Here is a 17,000-nt window from a genome sequence, read left to right as displayed (position 1 = left end):
AGTGGCCCCGTTAAGTGTGGCCCTCACCTGAATTTCTGCATGTGCAGCGGCCCCTCGAGGACGAGCTCCTGCCTGGGCCCCTCAGCCAGGTGTTCCCGGCTCCTGGCACAATATACGTGTGGATGCACCCTTAATGCCATCCTGCTCCCCAGCGCAGGCGGGACGCCCTGTCGCAAGCAGGATCGCACAGCCACTGTGACCGCCTTCACTGGTGGGCACACCCAACAGCCCCGGCCAACGAAGGCCACCTGAGTGAGGATCCACGTGAGGCCTCTTTGAGAGGCCTGGAGTTGAAATTCCTCCGCCCTCATTCACGAGTCCTGCTCCCCCGGTGACCCCAGTGTTGACTCGATTCTTTCTCCCTGGAACTTGCCACAGTTGACGTATCCGTTCACGGCTCTGGGGTTAAAGAGGAGGAACCAACATGTGGCTCCAGGCACTTGCTTTGCTTTACGCGCCACGCAAAGGCTTTAGAGAGGCCAACGCTCTACAGAAGAGCGCATGATCACAGGGCGACTGCTGGATGCATTTTCATGAAGTGCCCGTGACCGTATAACCAGCATCGAGTTCCAGAAACAGAACTGGATGAAAACCCTCGTTTCCTGCCTCTGTCCCTCCATCAGGCACCATAAGGAGCCAAGGCCAAAGAGAAGTGGTGTCCGGGTTTGTAAGCCTCCGTGTTAGTTTTACCTGCTTTGGAACTTGGTGAATATGAAATCCTGCATGTCTGCTTTGGCGTCTGGCTTCTTGTCTCTACTCTGTGCTTGGGAGATCGCCCCCTGCTGTGGCCCACTGTCGTGCGTGCTTCGCTCTCATAGTCGTATACTTGCCTACTGACGAATAGTCCACACTTGACGCTTGATGGACATCAGGGCTCTTTCTGGCGGTTGTCTACCCCCGGAGAGCACTGCGGGGAAGAGTCTGTCCTCTTGAGGTGAGAGTGCGTCAGTTCTAGGTGGTAACGCGGCGTCCTACGATGCAGATGTTTGGCTTTCACAGATGTTGCTGAAGAATTTTCCAGGCCACTAGTACCTGTTTATCCTCCAAAGGAGTGTGTGCACTTCAAAACCTTTGCCACCACATGAGTGGTCACCTGTGAATGTTCAGTGGTGCCTTTTGGTGTTACTGCGTCGTGGTTTCGTGTTGCATTTCCACCGATACAACGATGTTGGGCATCTTTCCAAATATTTATTAGCCACTGGGATATCGTTTTCTGGTAAACAGCCTTCAAGTGTTTTGCTCACATTTCCACCCAATGATCTGCTAGTTCAGTTACTGATTTGTAGGATGAAGTTCACTCTATAAAGTGAACACAAGCCCCTCGGCACACAGTGTGGGAAGTGGTTGGTCTTCACCTGCCGTTTCCAGTTTCACAGTCGTATCGGTATCGTCTCGGGGCAGAGGTTGTGAATTTCTAAGGAATCCCATTTACAAGTCTTCCCACATGTGACGGCCACTAAATTGTTCAGTTTTCTTAAATTTGTCATTACCCACGGATACAAAGATATTCTACCTTTCCCTTTGAAAAGAATAAAAAAAACCCGTCTCTTCTGTTATCTACATATTTATTGTATTATTATTTTTAAAAGATTTTATTTACTCATGAGACACACACAGAGAGAGCGAGAGGCAGAGACCCAGGCAGAGGGAGAAGCAGACTCCATGCGGGGAGCCCGACGTGGGACTCGATCCCGCGTCTCCAGGATCTTGCCCTGGACGATGGCAGGCGTGAAACCGTTGAGCCACCCAGGGATCCCTTAGAAAGTGGTCTCAACTATCATCTTTAAAAGGTGTTTAAATTCAATTTAGGTAACATATACCGTGTGATTGGTTTCAGAGATAGAATGCAATGATTCGTCAGATGCATGTGACAACCGGTGCTCATTACAGCAAGCGTGCTCCTCAATGTCCATGACCCAGTAAGCACACGTCTCCACCCTCCTCCCCTGCAAGAACCCTCGGTCTGTTTCCTTCATTCAAAGTCCCTTATGGTTTTGTTTTCATCTTATTGTGTTCTTCCTTCCCTTTCCCTATGTTCATGTGTTTTGTTTCTTAAATTCCACAAATGAAGGAGATCCTATGGCATTTGTCTTTCTCGGACTTATTTCGCTCAGCATGATACCCTCTAGTTGCATCCGCGCCCTGGCCAATGGCAAGAGTTCGTTCTTTCTGATGGCTGAGTAACACTCCACTCTGTATAGCGACCACATCCTCTTTATCCATCCCATCTGGGCTCTTTCCATAGTTCGGGTCTTGTGGACACTGCTGCTCTAAACACTGGGGTCCACGTGCCCCTTCAAATCACTGTTCGTATTCTTTGCGCAAGTAGGTACCTAGTAGCCCCTTGTTCTTTTGAGTTTTACGTGGAGATCTACAAAGCGAGAGAGAGAGAAAGAGAGGCAGAGACACAGGCAGAGGGAGAAGCAGGCTCCATGCGCCGGGAGCCCGACGTGGGATTCGATCCCGGGTCTCCAGGATCGCGCCCTGGGCCAAAGGCAGGCGCTAAACCGCTGCGCCACCCAGGGAATCCCTTTTTTTTTTTTTTTTTTTTTAAGATTTTATTTAGTTATTCATGAGAGGCACAGAGAGAGAGAGAGAGAGAGAGAGAGAGAGAGAGACAGGCAGAGGGAGAAGGAGGCTCCATGCAGAGAGCCTGACGTGGGACTCGATCCTGGCACACGCCAAACTGCTGAGCCACCCAGGGGGCCCCCATTCCTCGTTTGTGAACGGCTTTATGCATATCTTCTGTAGCAGAGTTCACAAACAAGAGCCCGCAGGACAACCCAGTCCACCAGCTGTATCTATCAGTAAAGATTTGTTGGAACAAAGGAACCATGGGTATGTTTACTCGTCCTCTCTGGCTGCTTCCATGGCCTCAGAGGCAGTGCTGGGTACTTGCAACGAAGACCAGGTGGCTTTCCAAGCTGACACGTTTGCTCTCTGATCCTTTACAGAGACTTCGTCCAGCTCGGGTGTAGAGCTGTAGCAAGCTTTGTCACTTTGCTGCAGCACCTAGACTCTATGGCGAGAGATGTGTTAAGGACAATCACACTGTGACTGTGGATCTACTTACAGATCTACTTACAGTTCCCAAATCCTATGGAGGATTTTCTGTTACTTCATCCTGTTACGGGGCACGTGTGCATCTACACAGAGGTTTTATCCAGGTTTTCTTACCCCTTCCTCTCTGTGCAGTGTTGCCCATCACACCTGTAACGCTCTCGTATTAATGTTCGCCTTGCTTCTGTGTGGGCTTAAGAGCTTTCCCCTGCCAATATTTAAGTTGTACACTGTGTTTATATATGTTTTGCAAACTTTTTTACATTCTCATTTTAAAGTACATCTCTAGGGGCAGCCCGGGTGGCTCAGCGGTTTGGCGCTGCCTTCAGCCCAGGGCGTGATCCTGGAGACCCGGGATCGAGTCCCACGTCGGGCTCCCTGCATGGAGCCTGCTTTTTCCCTCTGCCTGTGTCTCCTCCTCTCTCTCTCTGTCATGAAAAAATAAAATATTTTTCTAAAAGCACATCTGTATGAAGCAGAATATCTTTTGCTGATTCTGAAACTCTTGGGTTTTTAATTGTATCTATTTTATTATTAACATAAATAATAACAGGTTAGATTCTAAATTGCTTTTCCATTCAACATTATACTTTTGATAATGTAGATTCCTAGCACTTGCAGGAAATACCTAAAGATCCCGTGTAGCTTTACTCAGTCACTTCCATGGTAACATCTTGCAAGACCACAGTGCAGTATCCCAAGCAGGACACTGGCTTCCAAAATAGTAAAGAAAAAAGACCGTTTTATCACCACACTCGTCCCTCATATGAACGCACTGACGTCTTTCCCAGCAAGATGCCCCGCCAGGGACTCCCCTACCCACGTGCACAAGACGCTGGTCTCAGTTGGTCATTTCTAGAATGGTCTCTAACAGGGAACATGGATTGTCACCTCTGTAGGTGGCTGCTTCTCCTTCAGTGTCATCCTCCAGACACGCATTCAGGTTGATGGATCGATACCCGCTTTTTACTGCCGAGGAACACCCTCGGGGTGGATGTACCATGGTTTCTTTACCCTTTAGGCACTGAAGAGCAGCCAGGATGTTTCCAGGGGTGACATGTTACCGATAAAGCAGTTGCGAGAAACCATGTGTTGTTTTATTTAATTACTCCGGGGAAAATACTCAGAAGTGCAACCTGGGAGAATGTATGGAGCTGCAGATTTAGTTTTTAAGAAACAAGACTGCGCTCCCCACCTTGGCTGCCCCATTTTTCACTGCCACTGGCAATGTATGAAAACCACGTTTCTTTACCACCCTGGCCAGCATTTGCTGTGGTCACTATTTTTCACTTTGGCCACTCTGATGCCCAACCTCGAATTGTGGTTTTCAATGGTCATCTCCCTACCGGCCAAAGATGTTGAAACCCTGCTCGTGGGTTCATCTGCGACGCGCGAACCCACGTCGGTGAAACGTCTCTTCATCTCTTTGCCCTTGCTCTCGGGAGGCTGTCTGCATTTCTGCTGTTGAGTTGTGAGACTTCTGTATACACCCAAGACCTGTGTTTCGTCAGGTACGTCGTTTGCATACTTTCCCTCCCGGTCCGTAGCTTTGCCTTTCCCTCCTCTGAACAGGACCTCCTTCCACACAGAAGTATCTACAGTTGGTGACATCTCACGTCCCCAGGTCCCTGTTTGTAGGTCATCCTTTGCATCAAGGTTACCCACGCTTTGAGTAGCCGGAGAGGCCAAAGGTTCTCTCCTATGCGCTGTCTTTTTCTTGTGGTTTTAGATATCTGCATTTTACATTTAGCTCATGCAGCCCTTTGAGGTATTTGTTGTATGATTTGAGATTTAGGGCAAGGTTCACTTTTGCCAGATCGAGCTGAAAGGCTCTATTTCCCCAGCATCCGTGTCTGCGTCGTTGCGCGATATCATGTGGGTAAATCTGTGTGGAACTCGTTCTGGGGTCTCTCGGTTGGGTTCTGTAGACTGGTCATTCCAGCCACGGATACACCGATGAGTCTGAGTGTGGGGCCATCTCAGTGTCTGAGGTTCGGAAGTGTTCTGTAGAGGTCTTTGGTTTACTTGCACAACCCCGAAGTCAGAAAGTCACATGAAGGAGAAAATATCCGAGCGTTGCAGCCCTCTGAAGGCTCTCGTAAATTCTCTGCGTTGGCGTCCACCAGGGTCACGTAGGACGAGCGAGCCCCCGAAGCCCTCGGGGATGAGTTATTAAACGCAGGTGTTTTAGCTTCCATGAGTGCGGGAGGAGCTGAGAGACGGACGAGTCTCAACGGCAGGCTGGTGATCAGAAGGCCAGTCCGGAACCAGGTCTACCCAAAGCTCAGGCTGGGGGGCGAGGGAAAGAGCCCACGGGGCAGGAAAATACGGACGCCACGCTTCTCTGCCCTCCCGTTCCGGCCCACCCAGAGGAACTCCTCTGGAGACTCTCTGAAGTGCTCGTCCACACACCTGTCGCCTATGCAGGCCAGCAGCCAAGCAACTACCGCGCTCTTAGGAACCGCTCCTGGTCTAGAGGCCCAGCAACGGGGATGGTGGGCTGGATACGGAGCAGGACGAAGCGAGGAAGGCTGGAGTCCCCTGGCGTCCACCACTGCGTGAGACCACAACGAGCTCCCAGAGCATCGGCCTCTCTTCCCTGAGCCCTGCCGGCCTCAGGCGAGCTCTCTCTGGGCCAAGCATACCCCAGAGCCATAGAGGGTGAGGTGCGGGGAAAGAGAGTCCCCAGCCCCCGGGAGCAGTCATCCCACCTCGGCCACGCACGACTCCCCGGGTCTCCCAGACAGGCCGCCGTAGCGCGGCCCTGGTGGTGGTCCTTCTCCTTCTGTGATGCAAGGGCCTGACAAGCCGTGGGTGCCAAGCCCCCTGCTGCAAAGCCAGTTTACTTTTACCCGGAGTAAACCAACCCCCAGGCGCTGACCAGGTGAAGAGCCAGCACCCACACACCCACGCCACCCGAGGCTCCTCTGCTTTCGAGATCTTGGTTGGGTCCGGAGGTGATCACTCGGGTCTCCTGGTTTTCCTCTCCCGCGTTCTCAACTCCTCTCCTTCTGGTTTAGCTGCGCCGGTGAATGATGTGCCCGAGAATCCCTAGGTCCCCCGCCTCGACCCCAAGAAAAGCAGAACCCCAAGCCCGTGCGGTTCCTCTGCTCCCCAGGACTTGGACGTGCGCCTCCAGGCCGCCCTGCCAGCTCTAGGACTTGTAAGCGCCGGGCCCTAGCGTTCCGAGGTTTCCCGATGGCTCCCGCTGAGGGCGCCCTGCAATCCCGTTAAGAACCATGGGGCCGTTCCGGCCACGTCACCACCCATTCACAGGCCGAGACCCGCACAGGACAGGTGCCCGGTGCAGGGACAGAGGCCGGATTCGAGCTCCTACCTGAGTCCCCAGTGGGCAGATGCCCGCGAGGTACGGCAGTTGGCACAACCCTGAGGGAGCAGCAAGAGGACTGTTCTGCAGGAGGCTCGGGACACAAAGGGCAGGGGATGATGTGGAGGGACGCTGGGGGGCACAGGGCCTGGGGACACGCCCTGAGCAGGGCCACACACTAGGCCTCTAGGCCCGGTGCAGAGACAGAACCGATTGGTTCCCGGGGCTCAAACTGACAAAATCAGAAGGCGTGAGAAAGCAGTACTTACGGATAGAGATGGTCAAACAGCGCCGGATGTGATAGGGACACGTCCTAATTTGAGGACAGTTGAAATTGTTGATATCCCAGCAATCGTGGCATTTCAAACTATAGGTCCCTGGAAGAGACTCAGCAGCATCAGGCTCAGGCTCCACGTACAACTTCCCCCGACCCCAACCCCGGGCCCCGGACCCCGTACCCCGGACCCCTACCCCCTGCCTGAGAGGACGTCTGCTCTGGCAGGGATTAGCTTCCAGCAGGGGCCAGGCGGTGTTCCTGTCCCCAGAGGCCGGGACACGCAACCCTGTGCTCTGCACACAGGCTTCGTCTGTCCCAGGAGGCCTGACAGTCACAAGAGGCCGTGTGCCCCCAGCCCCCCATGTGCCTGGACTCAGCCACCTCCGCCGGCTCTGGCTAGAATCGCCCCCCTGACCCTCTGGAGCTCAGGGGCACTCAGTCCACCCCGTGCCACCGAGGGCATGACGAAGGACCTCCCTGCTGGCTAAGGTGACAAGGTCCTCTCGAATCCTTTCCCTGACTCTGGAGGACACTAAATTCTTGTCGCCTCCAACCCCGCAAGAGGCTCTGACACTCACAAGCGGACACGGATTCGTTTTGATTGCTGACCAAGGGCAACCCGACGGCGAGGAGCAAGGTCCAGAAGAGCATCGTTTCCTGCAGGGACTGGAACCTACGACGAGGAGACAGTGCACGTGTGGGCAGCTCCGCGGGGGCCGAGAGCACCTCCCGGGGTGCGTGTGTGCAGGGTGCAGGGTGCAGGGCTCCCGGGAGGGTCAGCAGCCGGCAGCAGCACCAGCCACCTGCGCGCAGCTCTCCGCCGCCTCCCCACCTGCACCTGCCTCCCTGCAGACCCACAGCACTGCCTCTCCCCACTGCCGGGCCCTCCAGGGGACGCCCCCTCCCCTCCACCCGCAGAGCTGAGCCCACGCAGCCCGCTTCTGGTGCTGCCCCTGCCCCGGGCTCCCTGAGGCCCCCGATGATTCCCCTTCTGTCCCGTCACCCTCGGGAGCACCATGGGCACCGGCGGGGCGCCGTGCACCCAGCTATTTCCTGTTCTGCCAGCATGCGCACACCCAAGGGATGGGAGGTGAGTGCAGCGTGGACAGCGCAGGCCTCACTTGCATAGGATCAGCAGTGCGCCCCGGGAACCTCCTGCCACTCCAGTGCCTGCACACGATCAGCGGACCCCGAGGTGCACATTGGGGACGGCTGAGCCCCCACAGCAGAGCCTCAGGGGCAAGGGTGCTGGTCGGGAATCACTGACCTCCAGCGGGGGGGGGGGGGGGGGGGGGGCCTAAGTCTCTGGGAGTGACCCTGAGTCATGTGGGGGCACGTGACTAGGTTAGGACCTGCCCATCGGAGGAGGGCGCCCGGCAGCTGGGGCCCATCAGGGGAGGGCACAGGGGGGTGGGGCCCGTCGGGGTATGGGAGCCAGAACTGGGAGGTGGGGCCCGTCGGGGGAGGCGACACGGGGGGTGGGGTCCGGTCGTGGGAGGCGACCCGGGCGTTGGGGCCCGTCGTGGGAGTCCACCCGTGGGTTGGGGCCCGTCGGGGGAGGGTACCGGGGGGTGGGGCGGTGGGGGGAGGCGACCCGGGGGTGGGGCCGTCGGGGGAGGGGCTCCGGGGGGTGGGGCCCGTCGGGGGGAGGGGACCAGGGGGTGGGGCCATCGGGGGAGGGTACGGGGGTCGGGCCCGTCGGGGGAGGGTACCGGGGGGTGGGGCCGACGGGGGAGGCGACCCGGGGGGTGGGGCCAGTCGGGGGAGGCGACCCTCGGGGTGGGGCCAGTCAGTGGAGGGGACCCGGGGGGTTGGGCCGTCGGGCCCGGGGACCGGGAGTGGGGCCGTCGGAGGAGGGGACCGGGGAGTGGGGAGGGGACCCGGGGGTGGGGCCGTCGGGCTCGGGGACCGGGAGTGGGGCCGTCGGAGGGGACCGGGGAGTGGGGAGGGGACCCGGGGGTGGGGCCGTCGGGGGAGGCGACCCGAGGGGTGGGGCCGTCGGGGGAGGGGACCGGGGGGTGGGGAGGGGACCCGGGGGTGGGGCCGTCGGGCTCGGGGACCGGGAGTGGGGCCGTCGGAGGGGACCGGGGAGTGGGGAGGGGACCCGGGGGTGGGGCCGTCGGGGGAGGGGACCGGGGGGTGGGGAGGGGACCCGGGGGTGGGGCCGTCGGGGGAGGGCGCCCGGTAGGTTGGCGCGCTCCGTGGACCCTCAAGACCGTCCCGCCGTCCCCCCCGCCCCCCGCAGCCCCTGCTCCTCCCGCGCACACGCGGCCCCAAGGCGACCTTCCAGAACCTTCGGAGGCTCGGCCGCCACCCGCGAGCGCGACGACGCTCAGGCCCACACTGCGCTCCCCCGGCGGCGCGTCCCCTCGGGGTCTCCGGCCGCTCGAGTCCCGCCAGGCCCTGCGCCGCTGCGCACGCGCCCTGGGCCGAGGCCTTCTAGAAGGGTCCGCGGGCAGGACGCCCCGCCCCCGCCCCCGCCCCCGCCCCCGGCAGGTTCCGTTCCAGAAGGTTCCCGGAGGTCCTGGGCTGAGCCCCCGGGGCTGGCAGCGCGACGTCCCTGACAGCAGGTGCGGTGCGGGCGGCGCGGCCGCGGGTTCCAGAAGGTTCTGGCGTGGGCGGGGCTCCGCGGCGGCGTGCACCCGCCCCCGGCCCTGGCCTGCTTCCGCGTGTCGTGCTCTGGGCCGTGGCGCTCGCGCTCCGGGCCGTGCTGTGCGCCCGCTCCCGGGGCCGCCCCTGCGCCGCCTCCGCCGGGCTCTGCTAGGAAGGCGGGGCCGCCGTCCCGCCCGGGCTGGGGACACGCACGACCGCGGGGCCGCCGTCCCGCCCGGGCGGCGCTGCCCAGACCCCGTCGTGCGGCGCGTGGAGGGTCCGTTCCTGCAGGTGCAGGTTCCAGGGGCGCACGCCTTGGCTACGAGCCTCGCCGCGGGTCACCGCGCCGGGGCTTGCGGGCTGCCTGACGCGAGGGGCAGCGCGGCTCCCCTTCCCGGGTCCTCGCCGTCCTCTGCCTGGGTCTGGGCGCCGCGTTCCTTCACGTTTGCACCTCGACTCGCTGCCGTGTGCACGTGCCGGGCTGGGTGCCGGCGCGTGTGCGGGCCTCTCGGTGTCGGTTTCGGCCGCGGCACCCGGCGTGGTGGCTCGGCTTCCACCGTCGTCAGGGTCGTGTCGCTCAGGAGGAGCGCTGGAAAGCCCTTGGCGGTTGACGTGCCGCTAGGACTACAGGGGGTTCTTCTGGGCCCTTCTCTGCTCCTCCCCGGGCCTTGCAACGGCCCTGTGTTGCTCAGGAGCACGGGCCCGCACGCGTGGGGTGATCTGTGTTCTCAATTTCCGTCTTGGGGTCGCTCTGGGGAGATGGCTGTGACGTGGCTTCAGGCTCCCCGGGTCCCCGTGGCTGTGAGTCCACTGAGGCGCCGTGGGCAGCGTTGCTCGTGTCCGCCACGGTGGTTGTGGGCTCCAGACCTCGCTGTGACTCGCAGACCTTCCGTCTGCACACCCACGGTACACGGGTTCTCACGCATCGTCTGCTTTCTTTTCTTTGGCGCTCTGCGGGTCCCGATCCTGGTCCCTTCCCGTCGCTTGTCCCGTGACGGGGACGTCTCTGTTGTAGAGGTCTTGTCCTCCCGCTGCCTTGGCCTCTGGAAGCTGTTTCCTTGGCTCCGGGCTCGCCTGGTCTTCCGGCTGACAGTGGGCCCGCGGTGGGCGTTAATAGGCCGTGGGGGAGACGGGCCCTGAGCGTGAGGCTTCGCGTGCCGGGCCCTGGGACCGGGACTCTGTGGGATGTCAGCTGTAGCTCTAGTGCCCTTAGGTGTCACGTCCCTGAGCGAGCCGGTTTGTGCGTCCGGTTTCGGCTCACATCTTCCCCAGGCCTCGCTCCCAGGACGGAGGGTGTGTTCTGTGGCACTCGCAGCTGCTGTCCTTTCAAAAGAAGAAGAAAGGGCTTGGTGGCCAAGTGCCCGAGGCTGGTCGTGGGCTCTTGGGCGCGGGGGACTCCCGGGCACTGCTGTTCACAGCCCGCCTCCAGCACTTGGGCACAATTGCATGTGAGCGCTGCTCCCGGCCTCAGGCTCCGGCAGCTTCTGCTGCAGGTAAGGGGCTTTCGGGGCTCGTCGCGGGCTGCACCTCGCTCACGGGATTGGGCGCTGTCAGTTCTGTGACCCCAGTTCTCCGAGGGGCCTAGAGCTGTGTTTGGTTTTCGGTTCGGCCAGTGTTTTCTTCTGGGAACGATGGTGCCCAGCTCCCAACGGGTAGGGCTCCATGCTTCCGGCTGCCGCCTCCTGGGGGGCGGGGGGGGGGGGAGATCATGGAAGTAAGGAAGGGACCCGGAGACAGGAGAGGGGGACAGGCTCACTGCCTGCAAACGGCCATGATTCATTGGGTGACCAGGAAGGATACGGCTCCATGGGGAAGTGACAAACGGGGAGTAGAGTCAGTCGGGCAACAGGGAGAAGGAAAGTTGCTTCAAAAGATCTACGTGTGAAGGTAAAACCGCACCAAAAGTACAGAATTGAGCTATCAAAAGAAACGTTCAAAAGAACAGGGACAGGGACGCCTGGGTGGCTCTTCGGTTGGACATCCTGCCTTAGGCTCAGGTCGTGATCCCAGGTCTGGGGATCGAGGCCCGCGTCGGGCTCCCTGCAGGACCTGCTTCTCCCCCTGCCTGTGTTTCTGCTTCTCTGTGTCTCTCACGAATAGATAAATAAAATCTTAAAAAAAATAAAATAAAAGAGCAGGGGCAGCGCGTCACTCACATACCCAGCCACTGCTTGTATTAGGATCAGTAGGGTGAGAACCCCAACGTGGAGAGTGTCCCTGAGGGAGTCGAAAACAAAGGACCCATCCTTTGAGGAAAGTCAGTGGCTTCACTTTCTGGTGCCGCGGTTGGGCACGTGGGGCCGGGCCTGGGTGGCTGCTGTGCTGGGGGCGGGGGTGGTGTCAGGGGGCAGGGCTGGGAGTGGTCGGGTTGGGGCCGGATCCGGGATCTGGTTGGCATGGACGGTCGGGCATATACCAGCTTGCCAGCCCAGGGGATGCGCCAGGAGGTGCCCGCCGTCCCAGGAAGACCACCCGGCCACCCGTGGCCCTGGGGTGGACACAGAGGCAGCCAAGCGTAGTAACCCTGGGACCCCAGAGCTGACCACGTGTGCCCGCTCCTTGCGTCCAGGCCCAGGCACCGCGGGAAATGATGATCCTCCTTGCTTTGCTCCTGCTCGTGGACCTGCCGAGGGTGGAGACAAATGTCACCGTGTCAGGAACACAGGGTAAGGCTGGGTCCCTCGGCCTCCTGCTGTGAGGAGGCAGGCCATGATGAGTCTGGGACACAGGGTGGCCACCCGGCCAGTCGCCCCCACAGCCCCAGCTGGTTCTGGACGGGAAGAGCACAGGCAGCTGGGAGCAGGACAGCGTCAGGAGAGTGGCCCACAGATAGGGACGCCTGATGGGGCAGCCTCTTAGTGTTGGGCCCCCCGCCAAGGGGGGGCAGGCGTAGTCATGGCCGGAATCCCGGTGTCCTCCCCAGCACCCCGTGGTCCCCGCGGTGTCCCCTCTCACTGTCTTCCTGGGAGCCATCGGGGGAGCTAAGCCCACCTGGTCCTTCTGGGACCCTCCAGCGTTGTCTCGGAGGACTGGCACCGCCGCGAGAGGTTGACCGGCTCTCTCCTGGGAGTGGGTAACTGTCCTCATAGTGACCCAACAGTGGGCAACGGCATGGGGGCCAGGGTGCAGGCCCCGGGGGTCGAGGAGGGTGCAGCGGGTGCTGGAGGCGGTTAGCTGGGCCGGGAGGCCAGTGGGGAGGGCCCGCAAGAGCAGCCGGCCAGTCTCCTGAGCCCCCGAGCTTGAGACGCCAGGCCTGTGAGTGTGGGGAGCATGCTTGTGCGGGAAGGCGTGCGTGCGCAGGCTGCGGTGAGGCTGTGCGGGTGCAGTGCTGTGTGTGTGTGCGTGTGTGTGTGGCCGTGCATGGTGTCTGGGTGTGGGTCAGCCTGGGGGAGGCGGAGTAAACCCCAGGAGAGAAGACCGAGGACTCGGACCCACTGGTTGTGGTCACGTGGAGGAGGGAGGGGATGGTGGGCGTTCACCTCGTAGGATTGGAGACTGGAACGTTCCACTTCGTGTTCATTTCCCCTTTCAGGCCTGCTGAGGTGTCATGTTTGTGAGAAGGAGCATAGTTTCAAATGCCAGAATCCAACAGAATGTCCGGAGGGAATACACTTGTGTGCCTCTATTGCCCTGAGTGAGTATCTCAGTTCATTTTGGGGTTTGCTGGCAGATCAGTAATAACCTGCAGCAACTAGGGTATGTCATGTTTTTCTTCTCAAGGAATAACTAATCAAAAGTCACGTTTAAAAAAAATTGGAGTAAAAAAAAAAACAATTGGAGAACAAGATCCTGTGACCAGGACTGGAAGGAAGCAGGTGGCCGAGGAGACCAGCTTGCGGAGGACCAGTGCCACCCCGGGGTCGACCCCCAAGAGTGGGAAAGAGGAAATAGTGGGTGTAGGAAGAAAGCAGCAGAGGTGTATTTGTGTCCATTTTTATTTTGCTAAGCATTTACTTAAGTACCCGAGAGAGGGAGAGGGAGAGGGAGAAGGAGAGGGAGAGGAAGCTCAGGTGGTGCATGCACCTGGGCAGGGGCGCAGGGAGAGAGAGTCCCAAGCCGACTCTGCTGAGCCTGGAGCCCAACACGAGGCCCGACCTCTCGACGCCGAGATCAGGAGCTGAGTCGAAACAGAGTCAGACGCTCAACAGTCTGAGCCGCCAGGCGGCCTGACCTGTACTCATTTTTGAATGAACGATGTGTTAACGATGTCCCCTGTCCCTCGGAGAGTAGCTTTTACGTGAGAGCCACCGAGTAGGGCCGCGGGCTGCCGTATGTTCTGGAAGGAATGCGTGTGCTGGAAGATGTGTGGAGACCATCACTCAGTCGCGTGTGAATCCCCCAAGAGCCTCTGGCCACACGAAGCCCTTCCCCCCAAAGAGGAGTCTGGAGGCCGGCACCCCAGGGCGTGGCCAGGTCAGGGCTCCCCAGATCAGAGGCAGTCTGGCAGCCGCTTCGGGAGGGCCCGCGCACATGCCCCGCGCAGACCTCACAGGCTCCTGGGGGGACGCGATGAGCACGAGGAACTGCCGATGAGGTGAAGCCAGAAGAGGGCCCCGCGGACAGTGCCGACCCTGCTGCCCGTGCAGGTGCACGGCGACAGCGCTGGCTCCCGGGCCCTGGGTGGCGGCTCGTCCAGAGGCCAGCGCTGAGCCCCGGGCAGTGGCGAGGACGGGCAAGAGTCCGAGCTCGCACGTGCGCCCGGGGTTTCAGAGGCCCGTGCACCTGGTAGTGAGAAGCTGAGGCCCAGGAGCCGGTAAGGTCCCAAAGGGAGAGCCCAGGCCCAGGCTCCCGGTGGGCGTGGACAGGCCGGGGGTGGGGGCACCTCTCGAGGCCACTCTGCAGCCAAGCCTCCCGGAAGCACTCTGATCACAGAGGCTGAGCCGATCCGCCTGGGCGGTGGCTCCAGATTCCCCCCTGGATGGAGGGGCCTCTTTAACCAGGAGCCTCTGAGCGGGGGCACCCCGAGTGGGTCAGGGCTGGGTGGGTACAGGCAGGAGGTGCTCTGGGGGACCTGCTTTCGATTCACGGCATTCATTTCTCTCTTTCTTATTTGCTTCTAGGAGTATATCCACGTTTCTTCTATGTTTCAAAGCAGTGCTCGAAGAAATGTCCAACAGTTGAACAGCTCGGTCGTATAGTCAAGTCCTTTGTCCTCATAAAGCCTATGCCTTTTCTGTATACGAGATGCTGCTCAGACATGTTATGTAATACAGAAGCACCGGAGATCCGGGATCCAGATTTTAGACAATCTGGGAGAGCGAGCGACGTGAGGAGCAGCAGTGCCTGGCTGGTGCCCCTCCTCATGCTGTCCCCGGGGCTCGCGGGCCTCAGGTTGCCGTGACCCACAGAGCATGGCTCGGGCCCACCTTCTGCAGGTGGCACAGATGACGTGGACCTGCTGCTCATGCTTGGAACCTGTGGCATTAAACTTGTTTTCCACCCACTGACTCACCGTCTGCCTCTGAGGGGCCTTAGGACCGGGGGCGGGGCCCACAGCCTGCCTTGGGGTGAGTCCAAAGCCTCTGACATGATCCCACTGTGAGTGTGTCTTTTTTTTTAATTTTATTTATTTTTAAAAAAGATTTTATTTATTCATGAGCGACAGAGAGAGAGAGAGAGAGAGAGGCAGAGACACAGGCAGAGGGGGATGCAGGCTCCATGCAGTGAGCCGGACGTGGGACTCGATCCCGGGTCTCCAGGATCATGCCCTGGGCCGAAGGCAGACTCCCAGTGGCTGAGCCACCCAGGTGTCCTTGTGTGGAGCCTTCAACCACGGAGGGAAAGAGAAGTTGCGGGTCCCCTTGGAGTGTAGGAAGCCATCTTTTAGGTGGAACTAGTTTCTTGAGGCACCATGAGCTGGTTGCCAGGCCCTCTCCTCTGATGTTTGAACTGGATGGGTCACCACAGGTCCCACGGGAGGTGCTAGGGAGGAGAGAGGCTGCAGACCTTGCCTGTGGTGAGCTGCCCGGCACTCCCCAGTCCTGACTGACGCACAGGGAGCTGCTGTCACGTTCCTGAACACACAGGTTAGCAGCAGCCTCTGCAGATTGGAACAAGCATGTCTGCTGTCTGAAACGTCATCCTGTCCCCAGTACTCAGCAGCCCCCTACTAACTCCTCCTGTTACAGTTTGGATACAGCCACAAGACATAATGGCCCACGAATGCTGGGATGAGCATAATTGCGAACAAAAGATAAATATTAGCTAATTGAGCCCAGGGCAAATCAAAGTTGTGGATAGGTTGTGACTGAGCGCAGCTTACTTCGGAAAGGTGAGAATGCTTCAATCTTACACAAAGACGTCGCTCACTCTCATCAGAGGATTCAGGGTAGGGATGTATGATCTTCAACATTCATCTAATGTGCTTTTGTAAAAATTGTGGAAGGGAAGGAAATACCAATAATTTATTAGAAGTTACCTACCTGAAACCTAAAACAAACATTCTTAATGGTGACACATTGAATGTCCATTTAAACTGGAAAACGGGGATCCCTGGGTGGCTCAGCGGTTTAGCCTCTGCCTTCGGCCCGGGGCATGATCTTGGAGTGCTGGGGTCGAGTCCCACATCGGGTTTCCTGCATGGAGCCTGCTTCTCCCTCTGCCTGTGTCTCTGCCTCGCTCTGTCTCTCATGGATGGATGAATAAAATCTTAAAAAAAAAAAAAAAAACTGGAAAACTTGGTTAGTATATAGTCTACACTATTTTGAGTACAATCAGACATTATTAGCATGGAGGGCTAAGCCATATAATAAAACACGAAAAATAAGCAGTATCGAAAGGTTTTACCTGGCCATATGCCTCAGTAGATAGCCTAAATTCCTGCTATTATAATACACTTTAAAATGTTGAATAAAATATATTTTAAGTACGTTTCAACTCTATGTGATGTCAATTTGAACATATCAGAGACAAAATTAAGAAAAAAGGAAGAGAAAAAAGAAACTGGATCATGACAATACATAATTAGCAAGTCCTGGAGCTGGCATCTGCCCGCAGGATACTTGCTTTTCTCTGGTCACCTAGAGTCAGTTGTGAGGGAGTGACTAATGTACTGGGTCAGCATTAGATAGGACATGAAAGTGAGAACCACAAGTGAGGAGCTTCAGAGGAGAGAGAGAGACCTCAAATTCAACTAGAATTAGAAACTAGAAAAACCTAGCTGCACACGGAAACATGTCAGTACTAAGTCTGCATTGAGAGAAACATATACAGAGACTTTCCTCTGAAAATCGAAAGCCCTCATGTAACTTTGGGGTTTGTGTTTCCAGTTCTGGTTTATTCCGTGAAGTCCAATACAAGAAATAAGTATGAAGTGGTAAGCCACCGTTGTTCTAGGTCTCTACTGTGTAAAAACAAAGGAAAATCCTCTCTGAGGGAGTATACTCGGTGAAAGTAAATGAAGGACACCTCACTAAAATCGTGTCAGGGAGGCCAGCAGGAGGCACTCTCACACCTGACTAGTCCAGAGGAATTAAAATTATTACAGATTCGAGAGGCATCCTCAGGCGGAGATAGTCCTGAGTTGCAGCCCCGGAGGGAATGATGGGGCTCCCCAAGAGATCAACCGCACCCCTGCAGCTCTGCGCCAGATCCCAGCGTCAGCCCAAAGCCCGGCTTTTCTCCAGTGGACTGTCCTTCAAAACCACCCTCCCAGCTTCTTCCTCCTTCACCTGGACAGAAAGTTCCTCCTCTGAGGTTGGGGGACCAGCCTGAGGTACATGCTTGTCGTGGCTGCAGTTCTCC

The 17,000-nt window shown here is 58.1% G+C and overlaps 2 protein-coding genes across 2 annotated transcripts; one reads left to right on the top strand and one right to left on the bottom strand.

The window, feature by feature from the left end:
* Positions 1–739: 739 nt before the first annotated feature.
* Positions 740–9,074, bottom strand: GML (glycosylphosphatidylinositol anchored molecule like). The gene is made up of 5 exons (XM_035712967.2): positions 8,949–9,074; positions 7,244–7,338; positions 6,658–6,765; positions 6,398–6,447; positions 740–5,614 (listed from the first exon to the last, which is right to left on the bottom strand). The coding sequence occupies exons 2-5, from the start codon at positions 7,314–7,316 to the stop codon at positions 5,504–5,506; spliced, it is 342 nt and encodes a 113-aa protein (XP_035568860.1). The 5' UTR covers positions 7,317–7,338; positions 8,949–9,074; the 3' UTR covers positions 740–5,503.
* A 189-nt stretch (positions 9,075–9,263) lies between these two features.
* On the top strand, positions 9,264–14,704 carry LY6K (lymphocyte antigen 6 family member K). The gene is made up of 4 exons (XM_035712957.2): positions 9,264–9,548; positions 11,827–11,923; positions 12,790–12,891; positions 14,318–14,704. Exons 2-4 carry the CDS (start codon positions 11,845–11,847, stop codon positions 14,596–14,598), a joined length of 462 nt encoding a protein of 153 aa, XP_035568850.1. The 5' UTR covers positions 9,264–9,548; positions 11,827–11,844; the 3' UTR covers positions 14,599–14,704.
* The last annotated feature ends 2,296 nt before the right edge of the window (positions 14,705–17,000 follow it).

The sequence above is a fragment of the Canis lupus genome, chromosome 13 (genome assembly GCF_003254725.2).
Source record: "Canis lupus dingo isolate Sandy chromosome 13, ASM325472v2, whole genome shotgun sequence".
NCBI classification, from domain to species: domain Eukaryota; kingdom Metazoa; phylum Chordata; class Mammalia; order Carnivora; family Canidae; genus Canis; species Canis lupus.
This window is presented reverse-complemented; position numbering and strand designations above follow the sequence as displayed.

Bases quoted from the DNA above. Each gene is read 5' to 3' on its own strand.
- GML (XM_035712967.2), bottom strand. From the start codon at position 7,316: ATGCTCTTCTGGACCTTGCTCCTCGCCGTCGGGTTGCCCTTGGTCAGC. The intron at 6,766-7,243 runs GTGAGTGTCAGA...AGTCTCTTCCAG, and splicing joins AAACGAATCCGTGTCCGCTT to GGACCTATAGTTTGAAATGC. The intron at 5,615-6,397 runs GTAGGAGCTCGA...GGTCTCACGCAG, and splicing joins TCTGCCCACTGGGGACTCAG to TGGTGGACGCCAGGGGACTC.
- LY6K (XM_035712957.2), top strand. From the start codon at position 11,845: ATGATGATCCTCCTTGCTTTGCTCCTGCTCGTGGACCTGCCGAGGGTG. The intron at 11,924-12,789 runs GTAAGGCTGGGT...TTCCCCTTTCAG, and splicing joins CACCGTGTCAGGAACACAGG to GCCTGCTGAGGTGTCATGTT. The intron at 12,892-14,317 runs GTGAGTATCTCA...ATTTGCTTCTAG, and splicing joins GTGTGCCTCTATTGCCCTGA to GAGTATATCCACGTTTCTTC.